The sequence below is a fragment of the Pongo abelii genome, chromosome 2 (genome assembly GCF_028885655.2).
Source record: "Pongo abelii isolate AG06213 chromosome 2, NHGRI_mPonAbe1-v2.0_pri, whole genome shotgun sequence".
Taxonomy (NCBI): domain Eukaryota; kingdom Metazoa; phylum Chordata; class Mammalia; order Primates; family Hominidae; genus Pongo; species Pongo abelii.
Genome location: NC_085928.1, coordinates 57,529,786 through 57,547,059, shown reverse-complemented (window position 1 = coordinate 57,547,059; position 17,274 = coordinate 57,529,786). Strand labels below are relative to the sequence as shown.

Genomic DNA, 17,274 nt, shown 5'->3' with positions numbered 1-17,274 from the left:
GAAAGCCAACACCTGAGTTCCCAAGAGGAAAGGGGCATTACTAAAATGAAACTCTTGAAAAAGCAAAGAAAAAAAGTTTTTTACAGTGTATAATTACAGGTAATCAGCATGTGCTTTGGAGTTTTATATAATTAAACTATTATAAAACAAAAATGGAATGTAGTGAAAGTATTTTTCTTTACCAAATATTAATACTTTGCTTATTTAAATAGTCTTGAAACAATAGTTGATACCAAGCTAAAGAACTAGCTCATCAATTTCCAAAAACTGATAATTGGAAACCATTTTCACAGTGCTGAAAACAGCTCTTACAAATAAATCTGCATATCTAAATTTCATATATCATTGAAGTTTCACTTTCAAAATATCCAAATCTTTTAGTAAATTTTTTAGTGGATACACCATTGTATATTTTCTCATTTATATTGGTCTATTATAACTCAATTTAACCTTTTCTTTATGAGATATGACTAATTTGGAACACTAAATTTGGTTTGGCATTGAACAGGGCCTGCATTAAACATGGAGTACATATTTAATGAATGAATGAACTAATGAACTGTACCCTTTATTTTCAGTTCTACCTAACCGGGAAAAGATCTGCTGCTTGTCTTAAGTGATTAGCTAAAAAGAAATGCAGGAATGATATAGTGTTCTAGTACCTAGATTTTTATATTCCAAGCTTTTATTATTATTTTTTTCTCTAATTATGGACTAAACTCTTTGTTTTGGTAATGGAATGTCACAGCATGTATAGGTGAGATGTATTTGAGGTTTTTAGGTGAAGAGGAGTATAGCAGCACCAAACTTGTAGAGCTGCCCTTGAAGATAAACTGCTGTTAGACATTTTCAGGTTGTCTTCATGGTGGAGAACAGGTAACTGTTTAGAAGAACCTTTATTTAAATCTTATTTCTTACTCCTGTTTTACCCCCAGTATTCAGCCTGGCTGAGAGAGAAGAGTGAAATGTGTAATGGAAGAAAAAATGGCATAAAATGAGTTTCCTGATTATTCCTTTATTATGTCCTTAGTTGAGAATGTAATGTCTTAGTGACACAGTATATGCCACAAGGCTGCTTGATTTTTTTTTATGCCATGAGATATTTTAGGCATAAACAAATAGCAAATAGTGTAATAAACATCTATGTGTATACAACTCACTTTAACAAAAAATAATACAGATATTATTGAAGCTTCTTGTGTTCCCTTTCTTCTACCCATAGGGAATCACCATAGAATTTGGTATTTCATATTCCTATTTCTGATTTAATATTTTTACTACATACATATGTATCAATAAGTTTCATATAATGTTTCGATAGTTCTTGATCTTGATATAAATGCTATTCTTCTGTACTCTTTTAAAATTAACTTTTGTGTGTGGAATATTTGCATATGTTGGTACTATAATCCATTCATTTTATACCATTGTATAGCATCCAGTTGTTTAATTATACTACAACGTTTTACCCATATTGTGGCTGTTGAAATTTTGATAGCTTCCAGTTTTTTGGCTATGACAAAAGATTCTTCAGGGAATAATCTTTTGGGCTATGGGGTTAAGATATCTTCAATTTTGCATCACATATGATACCAAGTTGTTTTTACCAATGATACGCTCAGCAGCAATGTTTTATATCGTTGCTGACTAGATGATATTTTTAAACTTTTAATTTTTGCCAGTGTCCTGAGTGCGAAATGATATCTTATTGTTGTTTTAATTTGTGATTGTTTGATTAAACAGTGAGCTTGAGTATCATTACATGTTTATTGGCCTTTCAAGTGTCCTCTCCTGAATATATTTTTTGTCAATTTTTCTCTTGGTTTGTTTTGTCTCATTGACTTACAATGTTCTTCATGTATTATGGATGCTCTCTCTCTTTTGGTATATTCATTACAAATGTATTCTCCCAATTTATAGCTTGTCTTGTCAGTCTATCGATTCATCTATTTATGGTGACAAGTTTATAGTTTTAATGGTCGGAATTATCAGTCTTAAAGTTTTATAGTTTTAAAAATATTTTACTTAAAGAACCTTTTATACTCCAATATTGTAAATATATTTGTCTGTATTTTCTTCTAAGCATTTTATGGTTCTGCCTATCATGTATAAGTATTAATCCATGTTCAAATGATTTGGGGACATATTAGTTGGTGGAGATCTATTTTATTTTATTTTCATAAGGATAACCAATTGTTCCAGCACCACTTTTTAAATAGTGTGTCCTTTACTCACTGGTTTTTAATGTCTCCCTTATGATAAGTTTGGTGTGTGTGAGTCTGCTCTTGTTTGTTTTACTTTCTTCCATGTCTGCATTCCACCTTTTCTTTACTTCCTATACTTTATATAACCTTCTACCTTTCTTGCTTAAGGCATTTCTTTAGATTTTATGTCAGCTCTGTCACACTCTTATGAAATTCAGTAAATGTTATATGATTTTAATGGTTTTTCATTATTTTTCTACCATGGCATGTACATTTCTGTTTGTTCATAATATGTCTCTTTGTTGATGGCGTTTTCTAAAGAAAGGATCCATCATTTTCTTTTGCATTCTGTTTATTGACAGAAGTATTAGAGTTGAAACCACAACTGAAAATGTTATAGTCTTAATTTAATTATAAAATGCAAAAGCACACTTTAAAATGCATTTTTTATAAATAAATTAAGAATAACCTGCCTTTTCTAAACTACCAGTATTTTGACTAACACTTTAGAAAATGATTTTTTTAGACAATTTGATTTTTTATGCAAGTAAAGCAGTATTTTGTTTTTCTTGAAATTCATTAACTATTAGTCCTATCATGCTGTTGTTAACTGATCTTCTTTATTTTTTTAGATGGTTGGAATCCATTTTCGTACCCGTATAAAAAACTGGACTATGGAAAATGGGAGCTGTATATCCCACCAAAGCAGAATAAATCTGTACTCGTGCCTCATGGATCCAAATTAAAGGTACTTTCCTCCCTCCTATTTTTTCTTGAACTTATCATTTTCTTTTTATCTTGTTTGCCAAGTTTCATTTAAACTATTAGAATGTACAACTGATGCATGATAATTGTGGGAGAAACAGTCTAAATGTACAAATAGAGGAAAATTTAGGAGAAGGTCTTGATGAGTTGAATTGGGTTAGATTACAATTGTTTGGCTGGTAAGGAACCAAACTTAGTTGTATTATTATCACAAGTTTGGAAACTTTATATAAGAAATGATATATTAAAAGTGATTTTGAGTAATTGTAAAACTTTAGCTTGGGATACAGAAAGTTTAATGGAAAAATGAAACCTGTCTTCAGAAATCAGCCAACGTAGAGAGGATTTTTATCTGTAAAGAGATCGGATGAAATTGATGTGGGAGGGGATGCTGTGTTGGACGCTCATGCATTTTGGATACTGCTGCTTCTGCTTCTTCCTCTTTCTGGCCTCTGACATGGTGGTGGTGCGGTCTTGTTCATCATATTCTTCTGTGATAAAGCCACCTGAATTAGCCCAGGGGTCTCCCTGTTGGAGGCAGGCTGAGCATCCTCCACACTCCCTCTGCTTTCGTTGACCATGTGGTTTTGCATTCAAGGTCTGCAGAGCAGTTAGAGTTGGCTGCTCTTGTCTCATCAAGGGATGTCTGAAGGATGGGCTCCAAAGTCTGGATTACAGATTTAAGGCATTTGATTACAAGAGAAGCGATCTAAATCTTTTCACACTTACTTGATTTTATTCCATGGTCATATAATTATATAATATTTCCATGTCCCTTGTGTCTTCCTTCCTTAGACATTTACCATAATAAATCCTATGATTGAGTTGTTGTTTTTATTGGTATTTAACAATATTAACTCAGAGTTACTTAAATATATTAAATCAAAATGCACAGTATGTTTATTTTGTAGGTTGTTAAAAATATTTTATAAATAATGAAATTGTAAGTGTATGTAAAATTTAATAATATATTGCCACACATAATAATAGTAAGCAGAGAAGAGTATTTTTTGTAATAAGACTTTTAGCAAGAGATGGCAGTCAAGGTTCTTTTTAATCTATAGTAAAAAAGAGAAAAATACTGATAGTATATGATAAGAGGAATTAAAATTCAATATAAATAGTCCCCTTTCCATGTCAGTATAAGCTCCACAAGAGCATGGCCTTTGCTGTGTTTTGTTTTGTTTTGTTTTTTTTCCTACTCCTGTATACTCTCAATTCTTTGAACAGTGCCTGGCAGAGTAGACACTCAAAAAATATTTATTGAGTGTTAAAGCCATTTGGAGACTCAGTCTTTGAAGAAGTAAATCAAACAATTTGATTCTTCGACACATTATAAGGGCTAATTTTATAGAAACTGTGGCACGGCAACTATTACTGTTTTCATTGCTGCTTTAGGTCTTAATGGCTGTTTTTTTAACCTTTATTTTAGGTTCGGAACTTTTTTTGAGAACTGAACTTACTACGTTTTAAAAAGTGTTGCAGAAATTTTTTCTGCCTTTTTCCTTTTTATTTTTTTGAGATAATTGGCAGATTAACTTTACTGAATTTGTACTTGTTACAATCAATTGACTAAGAGAACCAATCTAAATAGCAAACAGCTCCTTGGCACCAGCTGCAGCTGTGAAATCTCTGAACTCCTTGATTGTGTGACCCTCAAATGTTCTAGTTGAAGCACAGGGAAGTTCCCAATCATGGTGGAGCTTCGGTTGCAGGGTTACACTACAGTCTATCACCTCATAAGGTTGATTTTTAGCTGCCGAGTGCTATTTATTCGTATTTTCACTAGTTCAACAAATATGTATTGAATATCTTCTGTGTATCCGGTATTGTAATATGCATAGGGAATCAGAATTTTAAAAATTACCGCCTTTAAGGAAATAATCTAATAAATTAGTTATTTTTAATTTTTATCTGCTCCAACAAGCCTAAGAGCTAGGACACAGTCCACTCAGTAGAATCAGCTTTCTGTGGAAGTAACTATCAAGCTAAGGAGCTAGGTGTGTGGAAGAGGCGTGATGGGCTGTTTCAAGTTTTTAAATTTGAAAAACAGATTTTCCTTCTTTTGGTGGAGAATCACTATAGTAAACATAACTAAATAGACATAAAGCTCCTTTCCCTCTCAAAGAGAGCTCTGTATGATTATATTATTAAACACTCATTATCTCATTACTAGACCCAGCATCATCTATTAAAAGATAAGAATAAACAGCTCATCGATTTTTTTTGCTTTGTTAGCCAAAGCAGGAGGCATGAAAAATACCAACATAAGCAGCTACCACTTACTGAATGTTTCCCATTAACAGCTAACTAATTTAGATATATTTTGTCATTGACTCATTATAAGAACTCAATACAGTAAGTACTTTTATTACTGGCTCACCCTACATTCTGCTTTGCTTGAGCAGTACCAGTGTATACTTGTTATCTTAATTATTATTATTTTTGATTAATATAGCTTTATTTTCATTTTTTATTTTGATTTTACTTTAAGTTCTGGGATACACATGAAGAACGTGCAGGTTTGTTACATAGATATACGTGTGCCATGGTGGTTTGCTGCACCTACTGACCCATTCTCTGAGTTCCCTCCCTTCACCCCCACCCCACAACAGGCCCTGGTGTGTGTTGTTCTCCTCCCTGTGTCCGTGTGTTCTCATTGTTCAACTCCCACTTATGAGTGAGAACACGCAGTGTTTGGTTTTCTGTTCCTGTGTTAGTTTGCTGAGAATGATGGCTTCCAGCTTCATCTATGTCCCTGCAAAGGATATGATCTCATTTCTTTTTATGGGTGCATAGTATTACGTGGTGTATATGTACCACATTGTCTTTATCCACTTTGTCATTGATGGGCATTAGGGTTGGTTCCATGTCTTTGCCATTGTAAATAGTGCTGCAGTAAACATATATGAGCATGTGTCTTTATAGTAGAATGATTTCCCTGATGAACATCAATGCAAAAGTCCTCAATAAAATACGGGCAAACCGAATCCAGCAGCACATCAGAGAAGCTTATCCATCATGATCAAGTTAGCTTCATCCCTGGGATGCAAGGCTGGTTCAACATATGCAAATCAACCAATGTAATCCATCACATAAACAGAACCAAAGACAAAAACCACATGATGATCTCAGTAGATGCAGAAAAGACTTTTGATAAAATTCAACATCCTTCATGTTAAAAACTCTCAATAAAATAAGCATTGATAAACCATACCTGAAAATAATAAGAGCTATTTATGACAAACCCACAACTAATATCGTACTGAATGGGCAAAAGCTAGAAGCATTCCCTTTGAAAACTGATACAAGACAAGGATTCCCTCTCTTACCACTCCTATTCAACATAGTATTAGAACTTCTGGCCAGGGCAGTCAGGCAAGGGAAAGAAATAAAGGGTATTCAAAAAGGAAGAGAGGAAGTCAAATTGTCTCTGTTTGCAGATGACATGATTCTATATTTACAAAACCCCATCATCTCAGCCCCAAAACTCCTTTAGCTGATAAGCAACTTCAGTGGAGTCTCAGGATACAAAATCAATGTGCGAAAATCACAAGCCCTTTACACCAACAATAGACAAGCAGAGAGCCAAATCATGAATGAACTCCCATTCACAATTGCTACAAAGAGAATAAAATACCTAGAAATACAGCTAACAAGGGATGTGAAGGACCTCTTCAACAAGAGCAACAAACCACTGCTCAAGGAAATAAGAGAATTTTAATAATCATTGTAAGAAATGAGTAGCATTCTGTCTCTAGTTCAGAATAATACTAAATTTTAATTTTCAAATAACAATCAGAAGGTACAAATTTTAGTAACTGACATCTCTCATCTCTAAACCTGTTTTTCAAAATCTAAATACTATAAGTCTTTTGTCACATTTTTATTCTACAATTGAGCTCTCTGTGAAGGAGCTGGAACAGCTTTCATTTTATTATTGTAGATCATGATATTTTTTCATAGATTTAACTGTGCTTTTTAGGCAATTAAAATCATAAGGCTAAAATAAACACATAATTTAGAGTTTTTCCCTAAAATTATTTTCTCAATAAGTTCTGTATTTGAGTAGATCATTTATGTATCACATTGATATGTTTGTGGCAGTGGAGTTACGTCTCCCTCTTTTGGAAAGCCAAGGCATGGCATTTTGGTTGAGTTGAAATTGTTCTTTTCAAATTTTCAGTTTACATAGTTTCCTGAACATACAGATTTTAAAATAATATTTTTCTCTGGAATAGATTTTCCTTGGAGATTTTTTACATTAATAAAAAGTTAAACTTTCATACATATATGCACATGTATATTTCTTGAGATGTGTGGAAAACAACAGGACATTTGACATGTGTTTCAACCCAGGAAAACTTTTTATTTTGATCTTTGAAATGCCTTTATTTTTAGTTGAAGAGAGTCAGTTTTACTTTTTCTGTAATTGTGCAACATGATTCATAATGCCTGTTTAAAAAATAGGACTTAATTAAAAATATATGGAAAGAAAAATAGCGCTTCTTATAATCATTAATGGCCTGGCCCTCCAGGCTACCATCCACTCTTGATAGATTTTATGGGTATTCTTGCTCATCAGTTTTTAGGCATTTGTAAACTGTCCTTGCCCTTGTCCTCTGCCTTCCTGTATTTATATGCTTTTTATTATCATAAAAATATGATTATACTGTGCCTATTAGTCTTCAGTTTGCTGCACCCCTCCTAACATATCATGCAAATCTCAAAAGGTGCATTATTATGTTAGTTACTTGAAGAATCAAGTCCATACCCATTATTAATAGAGTGATGTCTACAAGGTATAAATTAATATTTATTCTGCCTAAGCATATTAATAGAGTGATGTCTACAAGGTATAAATTAATATTTATTCTGGCTAAGCATTCTACTTTGATATGAATATTATAAAAAGAAATAAAATTTATTAATATACTTATTCTTGATCACTCAAGTCTGTTTCTTATAATAGCTAACATAATTCTATAACAATTGTATGTTTTCTTGAGGTATTAAAATCAGGGCTCCACCTTCATTACCACTGCTTAGAAGAACAAAATGTTCATTTTCTACCCTCCCTGCTTCCTGCATTTGGGTCATAGAAGTGCTCTGAATTTACCCTGTAAATTGTTCAACAATGTTGAGTGTTTTGCTGGATGTGGTTTTTGTTTTTATTGTGTACTCCTTTGTAACTTTGCCTACAGATTATAAAGAAGTGCTTGAGTTTTAAAATTTAAAATTAACCATTAACATATCCCAAGAAGACCACTTGCATGTAATGTAGAAAGAAAATGTTTACAAGAGCTAACAGTAGGTTATTTTAGTTTAACAAGTCTCATGTCTTTTTTTTTTGAGACGGAGTCTCGCTCTGTCGCCCAGGCTGGAGTGCAGTGGTGCGATCTCGGCTCACTGCAAGCTCCGCCTCCCGGGTTCACGCCATTCTCCTGCCTCAGCCTCCCGAGTAGCTGGGACTACAGGTGCCTGCCACCATGCCTGGCTTATTTTTTTGTATTTTTAGTAGAGACGGGGTTTCACCGTGTTAGCCAGGATGGTCTCGATCTCCTGACCTGGTGATCCGCCTGCCTCAGCCTCCCAAAGTGCTGGGATTACAAGCGTGAGCCACCGCGCCTGGCCAACAAGTCTCATGTCTAACATCAATCTAGTAATTTTCATTTGTTTAATTTTCATAAATTACTTAAAGAATTTATTTAATCAGCATTTCTAAGAGGTTAAAAACACTACTTCAACCTACAGAAATTAAATGGATGTGTAGTGTAATAATGTATGTGAATATATATGTGTGTATATATAAATGTGTATTACTATTATGAAACACTGTTGCAAACTTCCTTTGAATTAAAAAATTCTCTCAGAATAGGCATTATTTCATATACAAACTAGAATGTAATGAAATAATATAAATTGAAGAATATACAGGTGATGGCTTTTGTTTGTTGCCTTTGTAAATAACAATGCCATTGACATTTGCATATTTATATTAAACAAGGTTTACTCTATCATTATGCTAAATATAGTTAGTTTGTGATTGCCAATTAATTCTATGTCATTGACTTAAGAAGTCACATTTACAGTCATGTTGAGAGGTTTGAAGTGATAATAATAATGAAATAATCTGTAATGTTTTGCACTGGTAATTACAGTGGGTGATTTTTGCAAATGTCTGTTCATGTGAATAGACTATAAGCAATCTCATGAACACGTTGTTCTCAGCTGAGCAGCACCTCTTTCCATTTGATCCTGAGACATGAACTCATTTTAAAATTAATGAGTTATTATATAAAAATAATTTTAACATCTGAAGAAATTTTGTTGGTTTTCTTTTTCTTTTCAAAATGTTGGGGCATTTGAGGCCCAGCTGCTCTCAGGTTTGGACCTATCTGTACTATTTGTCTTCGTAGTGCTGGCAGGTTTTTTTGTTTTTTTGGTTTTTTTTTTGACACATTCAAGTTTTCTCTTTTTGCCATTTAATTTTCCAGGCTCTGCCATTTCCTTACCGTTCTTTAAGCCTTCAATCCAGGTTCTGCCTCCAGCTTTGCTCATGTGAACCCTATTCCACTTCTTCTCTCAAACTTACTTTGATTCCAAACTTTCTGATATTCCAGATGTGTTGTGTTCTTCTGAATGAGGTCCTAGGTTAAGTCAAATTATGTTCTTCTTATTTTTCATAAAGAGTACTGCTTCTCATCTTAGTTGAAATACAGATTCCCCCTCCTCTTCATCCTCTCTGCCCCTAGCATTCCTAGGGATTGCCAACTTCTGTGTCTTTTTGCATGATAACTGTAATAAACTCTGCTTATAAAAAATAAATTTTAAAATTTGAATTTTGAAACCAAATGCACGGAGAAAATTTTTTTTTCCATGCACAGCCCCTTTTTATGATTATTTCTCATGAAAAAGCTGATTCCGAATGTGCACATAATTATGTGTAGGAAGGTACAAATAGAAATTATTAGTGTCATGAACGAATTAATGATGACATTGAAATGGGAAAGGTTCCCTTGTCCCCCTCACAGGGTGCGCGATGGGGGTGTGGCTCACTACTTCAGTGCCCTGCTGTTCAAACCTCTGCGAGAACTCACAGACGGGCAGGCTGTGGGGCTCCAACCCCACGGCAGTGGCTAGGGGTGAATGTTTACAGCTCATGAAGCCCCAACGGGCGTGTGCTACCGTGTGCTTTTAGTTTGCTGTCTATATGCTGCTTGTGTTAACCAACTCAATTAGACCCTCTACCTTGTCACAAGGACAGAGGGTTTTCTGTATCCCGGGTTCTTGCCTTGGTGTACTAGAAGAATAGGATCACATCTGGGATTGGAGAATGAGTGCAAGATTTTATTGAGTGGAGGTAGCTCTCTGCTGATGGCAGAGCTAGTAGGGAGGTGGTTTTCCCCTGCACTTGGGCCCTTCAGTGGCTCTGGCTCTCCTCAGATTGCCCCGGCCAAACTCTGCCTTGTCCCACCAGTATATGGCCTGCGGACGTGCTGGTGTCTGTTAGGGTGCTCTTCAGCTGGCATGCCCCCTCCACGTCCTCCTGCCCTCCAGCTGCTTACGCTGATGTGGTCCTCTCGATGTCTGGCCACCTGTGTGTCTGCCTGCTGGGGTCTTGGGTTTTTTTTTTATGGGCCCATGATGGTTCATGGCAGGCCAGGGTGGTATTGGAAAATGCAACATTTGGGCTGGAAGGCAGGAGTGCTTGTCCTCCCCTAGGTCCATGGGAGTGGAGCCCTAGCCAGGGACCCAGCTTTCTCTACCCAGCACTTTCCTTCCCTCTTCTGTATTATTTAAAGGGACCATACTTTTCCCTTCCTAGCACTTCCGTATCAGCTCGATAGTTATCTTTGAGTTTTCCACTCTTTGTGACTATGTAGATAATGGATTTTATTAGATTAAGCATCACTCTGCGTTCTCAGGCAAAAACGATTGATCCCTGTGTGATCTACGTCATGTACTTGCGTCTTCCTTCCGTTTCTTCTATGAGTTCATTAACCGTGTTGAAATCTAGCTGCCGTTTCTTCTATGAGTTCATTAACCGTGTTGAAATCTAGCTGCCGTTTCTTCTATGAGTTCATTAACCGTGTTGAAATCTAGCTTCCGTTTCTTCTATGAGTTCATTAACCGTGTTGAAATCTAGCTGCAAGGGAGTGAGAAGAATGTGATTTTAAGCTTTCCATGCTCTCTAATACAAAGAATGCAGAAAGGCAGTTTGACTGACTGAAGAGCCAATATCTGCTACAATTTTAAAATAAAAGTTATGTATTGAGAAGAAAAGTATCAAGTTTTAGTAATGGCATTTAAAGTAACATTGATAACTTTCTTTTTTTTTTGACAAAACTGTTAATGTTTGGCAAAATGATTGATGTGATACATAGTATGGAAATTGGGAAATTTAAAAAATATTGATGGGTTAGAACAACAGGGTAAGATCAGAAGCTTGAGTAAATTTACCAGACTCTTTTATGACAGCATTCCCAAGTATGGTGGAAACTTTTTCATAAATAAATGATGTGAGTTTAAGAACAATCATAGGTATGCTCAGGACCACAGATGGATAAATTTCTGAGCCAGCATGGAAGTCTTCAATGATTTAAGTGAGATTAACTTAACTTTATAAAGATATTTAAATTTTATTATTTGAGAAGAATAAATTAGTAGGAAGGGCCGGGTGCGGTGGCTCACACCTGTAATCCCAGCACTTTGGGAAGCCTAGGTGGGTGGATCACTTGAGGTGAGGAGTTCGAGATCAGCCCGACCAACATAGAGAAACCAGGTCTCTATAAAAATACAAAAATTAGCTGGGCGTGATGGGGCATGCCTGTAATCCCAGCCACTCGGTAGGTTGAGGCAGGAAAATCGCTTGAACCCAGGAGGTGGAGGTTGCAGTGAGCCGAGATTGCACCATTGCACTCCAGCCTGGGCAACAAGGGTCAAACTTCGTCTAAAAAATAAATAAATAAAATTAAAAAAATAAATAAATTAGTAGGAAGATTAGGCAATGAAGGATTAAATATAATTGTAAATTTTTGTTAAAACATAAATACATTTAAAATGCAAAGTAGAGATTGAGACAAATTTTATTGCAAAATATTTATGATTTGCAAAAGTATTATTACCAGGGTTTTAGGAAATATATTCCCTGTAACCTGATGTTTTCTTTCCTTTATGATAATTTATTATTTTTTAAAAATAAACATCTATCATTTTATTACTGGAACACTGGTACTTGTAGCTACTCTGTCTTTTACCTTCTCAGGTCTAGCTTTTATCTCCTAAAGCACTAGATTTCAGGTCACAAAATCTGAATCAAGAACAATTGATAGGATGGTAGCAGTGGTTAGAAATCAGGCTCAGGCATCTTTAAGATATTCTTTAGGAGTTCCTACTGCTTTCAGGGTTGAAAACTGCTGTCAAAGATACATATAAAAGCCTAATATATTCTTACTGAATTAAAGGGGAAAATGTTTGTATTCCAGGCACGACGGAGTTATACAAATCAATCTCAACAAGTGTTTAATGTGACAGGTTGTGGGATACATTTTAGAAAAATAATTATAAAAAGCATTCTTTTTCTCTGTTTATTTAATGCTTGTACAAATGAATCACCATTATCTAAAAAATTATACTGTCCATAAAGTTCTGTTTCCTGATTGATCCCTTAATGTAAACATTGATTCCATAGATACTTTAAATGTATTAGCAAACTTACTTTTCTTGTATCTGTGTACTGTGAAATATGTTGTATTTTATCATCTTTTTTTCTTTCTTCCTTCAATGTGGGCATAGTATATTTTAAATATGATTATAAAGTCTGGAAAATTTTTCTTTAGAAATACTTTTTTTAAAAAATAAAAATGTTTCATGCTTTTTTCTTCTAAATTATGTAGTCATCCGATTTTTTTTTCAAGAGAGCTTTTGTTTGGTATTTGATCTTTCACTGCTGTGCCAGAAAAAGGAAGAAAATTACAGTTTGTGACTGTTTAGGTGGGCATTATTTTTGGTTATGTTTAATAAAAGTATTTGCACTTTGGCCAAGTATACCTTCAAATAATAATGAATAAAGGTATACCTACAGGAAATAACCTTTTTCTCCTGATAAAGTACATACTATACAATCTCATTCATGATTTAAACATTTATGTTTAAGCTGGGTTCTTTTATTGAATATCCCAGTTAAGTTTATGTTAAATGTCAAAATTAATGTTTAACTTTTTTCAATTTAAAGTGTGTGGTTTAGTGTATGTGTGTGTGTTTTTTTTTGCACCTCAGTATGTTCATCTTTATCCATCCTAATATGTCAGTAGCATTACATTTCCCCACGTGACTAGTGCTCAAATTGAAAATTATATGTTCTCATGAACATACAATTTTTTTTAAACAGTCAGCCATAGGTCACTGCGTCTCATCTGATGAATATTCCCTATGCCTCACTCATTGGTCGGGTGAGTAATTCCCAGACCTGTTCTTTATTGACTGAATTATATTCACTAGTTTATTCAGTAGTTTTCTCTACTTTTCCAGAGGGGTTGTCACATTTAGAGATCAAGCTCAAAGTTTGCTGCCTTGTGCTTTTGCTTTATCTACACAAGATGGGGGCATTTATGTTTAAATATTTAGATATATCTGAACAAGGAAGGATGAAAGTAACAGGCTTTATTGTGTAGAATCCTATTATTTACCACTGTTTCTTCCCAACATCACTGTTTCCACCTCCAGTGCCTGAGTCCATTATCCAAAGGTCACTCCAATTCTTGACCATCTTTTATAACTTACTGGAATGCTGTTAAAAAAAATCAATTGACAAGAAATTATCCAAATGCATATCTAGTGCTACTTCTCACTGGTAGTCATTATCTCTTTCCCATAATACAAACTATTTCATCGCTTTCTTATTTCTTGTTGGTTGTATTTACTTTCATCATTGTACATACATATCTATTTCCAGTTCTTTTTCCTCTAATATCACCTATACCTGGCAAAATACAGATTTTTTGTAGAAGAAAGGAGAGAAAAGAATGATAGTGTTCCAACCTGTGAGACCTTAATTTGTAAAGAGTATTTAAAGATTCAAGAGGAATTCATCTCATCATTAACTGTTTATTTAATAGTCATTAACTATATTCTTGGATGTAATAGTCTTAATGTTTATTGAATAGGTAATTGTATGTTTTCTTAAAAGATCCTATAATTTTTAGAATTATGTATTCTGTGTGTAGTCTTCAGAACTTCTCTGGATTTCTTTTAGGGGTTGAGTTATTTCTTTTTTTTCCCTCCATGCTTTATATTTTACTTCATTGCAATGGCACTTAGAATGATTGCTTAGGGGCCGGGTGCGGTGGCTCATACCTGTCATCATAGCACTTTGGGAGGCCAAGGTGGGTGGATCACTAGCTCAGGAGTTCAAGACCAACCTGGCCAATATGGTGAAACCCTGCCTCTACTAAAAACACACAAAAAAATAAAAAAATTAGCCGGGCGTGGTGGCATGCACCTGTAGTCCCAGCTACTTGGGAGGCTGAGACAGAAGAATCCCTTGAACCTGGGAGGCGGAGGTTGCAGTGAGGCAAGATCATGCCACTGCACTCCAGCCTGGGTGACAGAGTGAGACTGTCTAAAAAAAAAATAAAAAAAAAATAAAAAAAGAATGATTGCTTAGGAATCATATTTTTTTCTTCAAATGATTGAATTTATCACCACATAGACTTTTGTAATTATACTTAATAAAATATTTTTAAAAGAACTTCAACTCATCCTATGATAGTGCTTTCCCTATCCTATCACTTCTGAAAATACTTCTTAGATTTTTTTTATTGGCTTTATACCAGATTATAACTCTGTTTACTTAATAGAATTCTAACCTTCACTGCACATGGATGAGTCTCTTTGAAGCACACTCTTTCAGTAATGAAAACTCACTGATTTTTTCTCCTTTTCATAGTCTTTTTCTTTTATTACGATATTGATCTTTCAATATCTTTGATGTTTAAATCCCATATTTTTGTATCATGTGTAATTCATTTGTTTTCTAGTCTAAGACACCTAATCAATCTTTACATGATTACAACATCTCAGCATTGTTCCTTTTCTTTTCACTTAGGAGTGGTTATTCTCACTTGTTCAGGGATATCGTTTTCAATGCCTGCTTCCTAAATCTCAAATAATCCCTTTGGGCTTTGTCTTTTTGTAGCGACCTCAGTTTGTAAGGTTTTTGTTCAGGTAATGTACTTGAAATGAAGCAAACACTCTATCAGTCCTGCTTAGTTGTTTCTTTATTTCTTTAAAGATTTGCCTCAGTAGAAAAACAGAGAAAGAAAAACATATTACAATTGTAATACTCCTTAACTAGGCTAGAAGATAGGGGAACTAGGGTATAAACCTTGGGGGATAATACTCCTTTTTACAGGTGCGGAAGCTTCTGTCTCTCTAAATCGTTCTAAGTCAGGACCTGGTTTTAGAAGTGACTACTGACCTTTATTTACTTTCACAATATTCTGCAGTTTCTTCTTTCTCATGTGTAAGTATTACAGAAATGAGATTGTAATATATTTATAATTCTCTAATTGGTGTTGTCAGGGACAAAGAAGCTATGTGTATTATACCTCAAAAATAGTCTTTTTTTTTTTGTTCTATACATTGGTGTCTGTTATCCCAAAGTTTTGTATAAACTGATCTGACACTCATTTGTATCACATTACAGATTTATTTTTCATAGCTAATATACTCAGTCTTTTCCTTTAATGAAGTTTTAAAATTATGATTTGTAAGTATTTATTTTTGTTAGAGAAACCCTTTATCCTATTCAAGCTGTTGCTATGGATTCAACCTTGGAAAGGTTTCTTGTTTTTTATTAAAGAAAAAAAATACATTATGATGGCATGTTTTAAAATAAGAAATCTAAAATAATGGTAGCTAGTGAAATTTGATCTATAGGTTATTGCTTTAGAAGTTCAACTAATTTCTATCCTTTTTTAGTTAAGCTACTAGCCAGGATATCTTCTTTTCTCCTGTATAGTGTCCAGTCTTGCATAATATAAGAGCTCAGGGGCTTAATCTAATCATTTAATCTCTCTCTATCCACCTCTCTCAATTCCTGAACATTGTAGATGTAAAGAGCCTCACAAGGATGATTTTATATGCATATGTCTTGTATAAGTTTATTTGATTAATTGAAAACTATGAACTAAATTATGAGGCAAAGAAAGAGATTTCTAAAATATATGAACTTTAGTATCCAGATAAAATTAACAGAAAATTAAAATAATTTCAAGAAAACAGTTATGTTTATTTGGTACCCACAGCAGGCTTAATTAAATAATATATAATGTCATTTATAGCCTAAATATTACCCTAATTTATATAATCTTACTGATTAACTATGTACAGTTTTAGAAAAATTCACCCAGGAAGTGGTCTTTTATATATCAAGGTCTATTTAATTTTAGTGATCTCTTTATTTTAATTCCCCATTAATAGAAATATAAACTCAAAGTTCACAATGAACTAGCAGTTACGATGAAGAGTGTTTCTGATTTTCATCTTCCTAATTAGGAAATTCAGAATGCAATTTTTTCAATAGGTATTTTTTTTGGTTCACTGATTATCTGTTTACTTAAATAGTTTCATCTCTGTTTAATGAAGCAAATATGTCAGGTATTGGGTAGAAAAAAATATTCCCTTTGCTTTTCCATATGGTAAATTTAGAGCCTTCATTTACATCATGTATGCAGTGATTGTTTTTGTCTAATCTTTGAAAATACTTACGTGGGAAGAAGGCTAGGTATAAAAACTGTGTATTACAAATTTACTGGTTTTTTTTTTTTTTTTTTTTTTTGAGACGGCTGGAGTGCAGTGGCGTGATCTCGGCTCACTGCAGCCTCCGCCTGCCAGGTTAAGCAATTCTCCTGTTTCAGCCTCCCGAGTAGCTGGAACTACAGGCACCTGCTACCACGCCTGGCTAATTTTTGTATTTTTACTAGAGACGGGGTTTCTCCATATGGATCAGGCTGGTCTCGAACTCCTGACCTCAGGTGATCCACCTGCCTTGACCTCCCAAATTGCTTTGATTACAAGCGTGAGCCACACACCCGGACACAAATTCACATTTTTAAAAGCTCTTCTCTCAAGTCTGGAACTCAGCAATGTTTATTTTGAAGGAGTTTGCTTTACCTGGGAATCGTCAAGGAGACTTACCTTGTTTAGTGAAGTTCACTGTAATGTATTAGTACATATTTGTCTACTTTTTGGGAGTAGGAAATGAACACAAGACAAATGTATTATTTAGACTACTCATGAA

The 17,274-nt window shown here is 34.3% G+C and overlaps 1 protein-coding gene across 2 annotated transcripts in view; it reads left to right on the top strand.

The window, feature by feature from the left end:
* GBE1 (1,4-alpha-glucan branching enzyme 1) overlaps positions 1-17,274 on the top strand; it is a 273,138-nt gene that overhangs the window by 88,499 nt on the left and 167,365 nt on the right. For both annotated transcript variants that reach the window (XR_010139153.1, XM_054551665.2), the window contains exon 3: positions 2,837-2,952. Coding sequence is in view for 1 of the 2 variants with exons in the window: in XM_054551665.2 (XP_054407640.2) it covers positions 2,837-2,952 (116 nt within the window). In the remaining variant the exon portion in view is untranslated. The remainder of the gene's footprint in view (positions 1-2,836; positions 2,953-17,274) is intronic.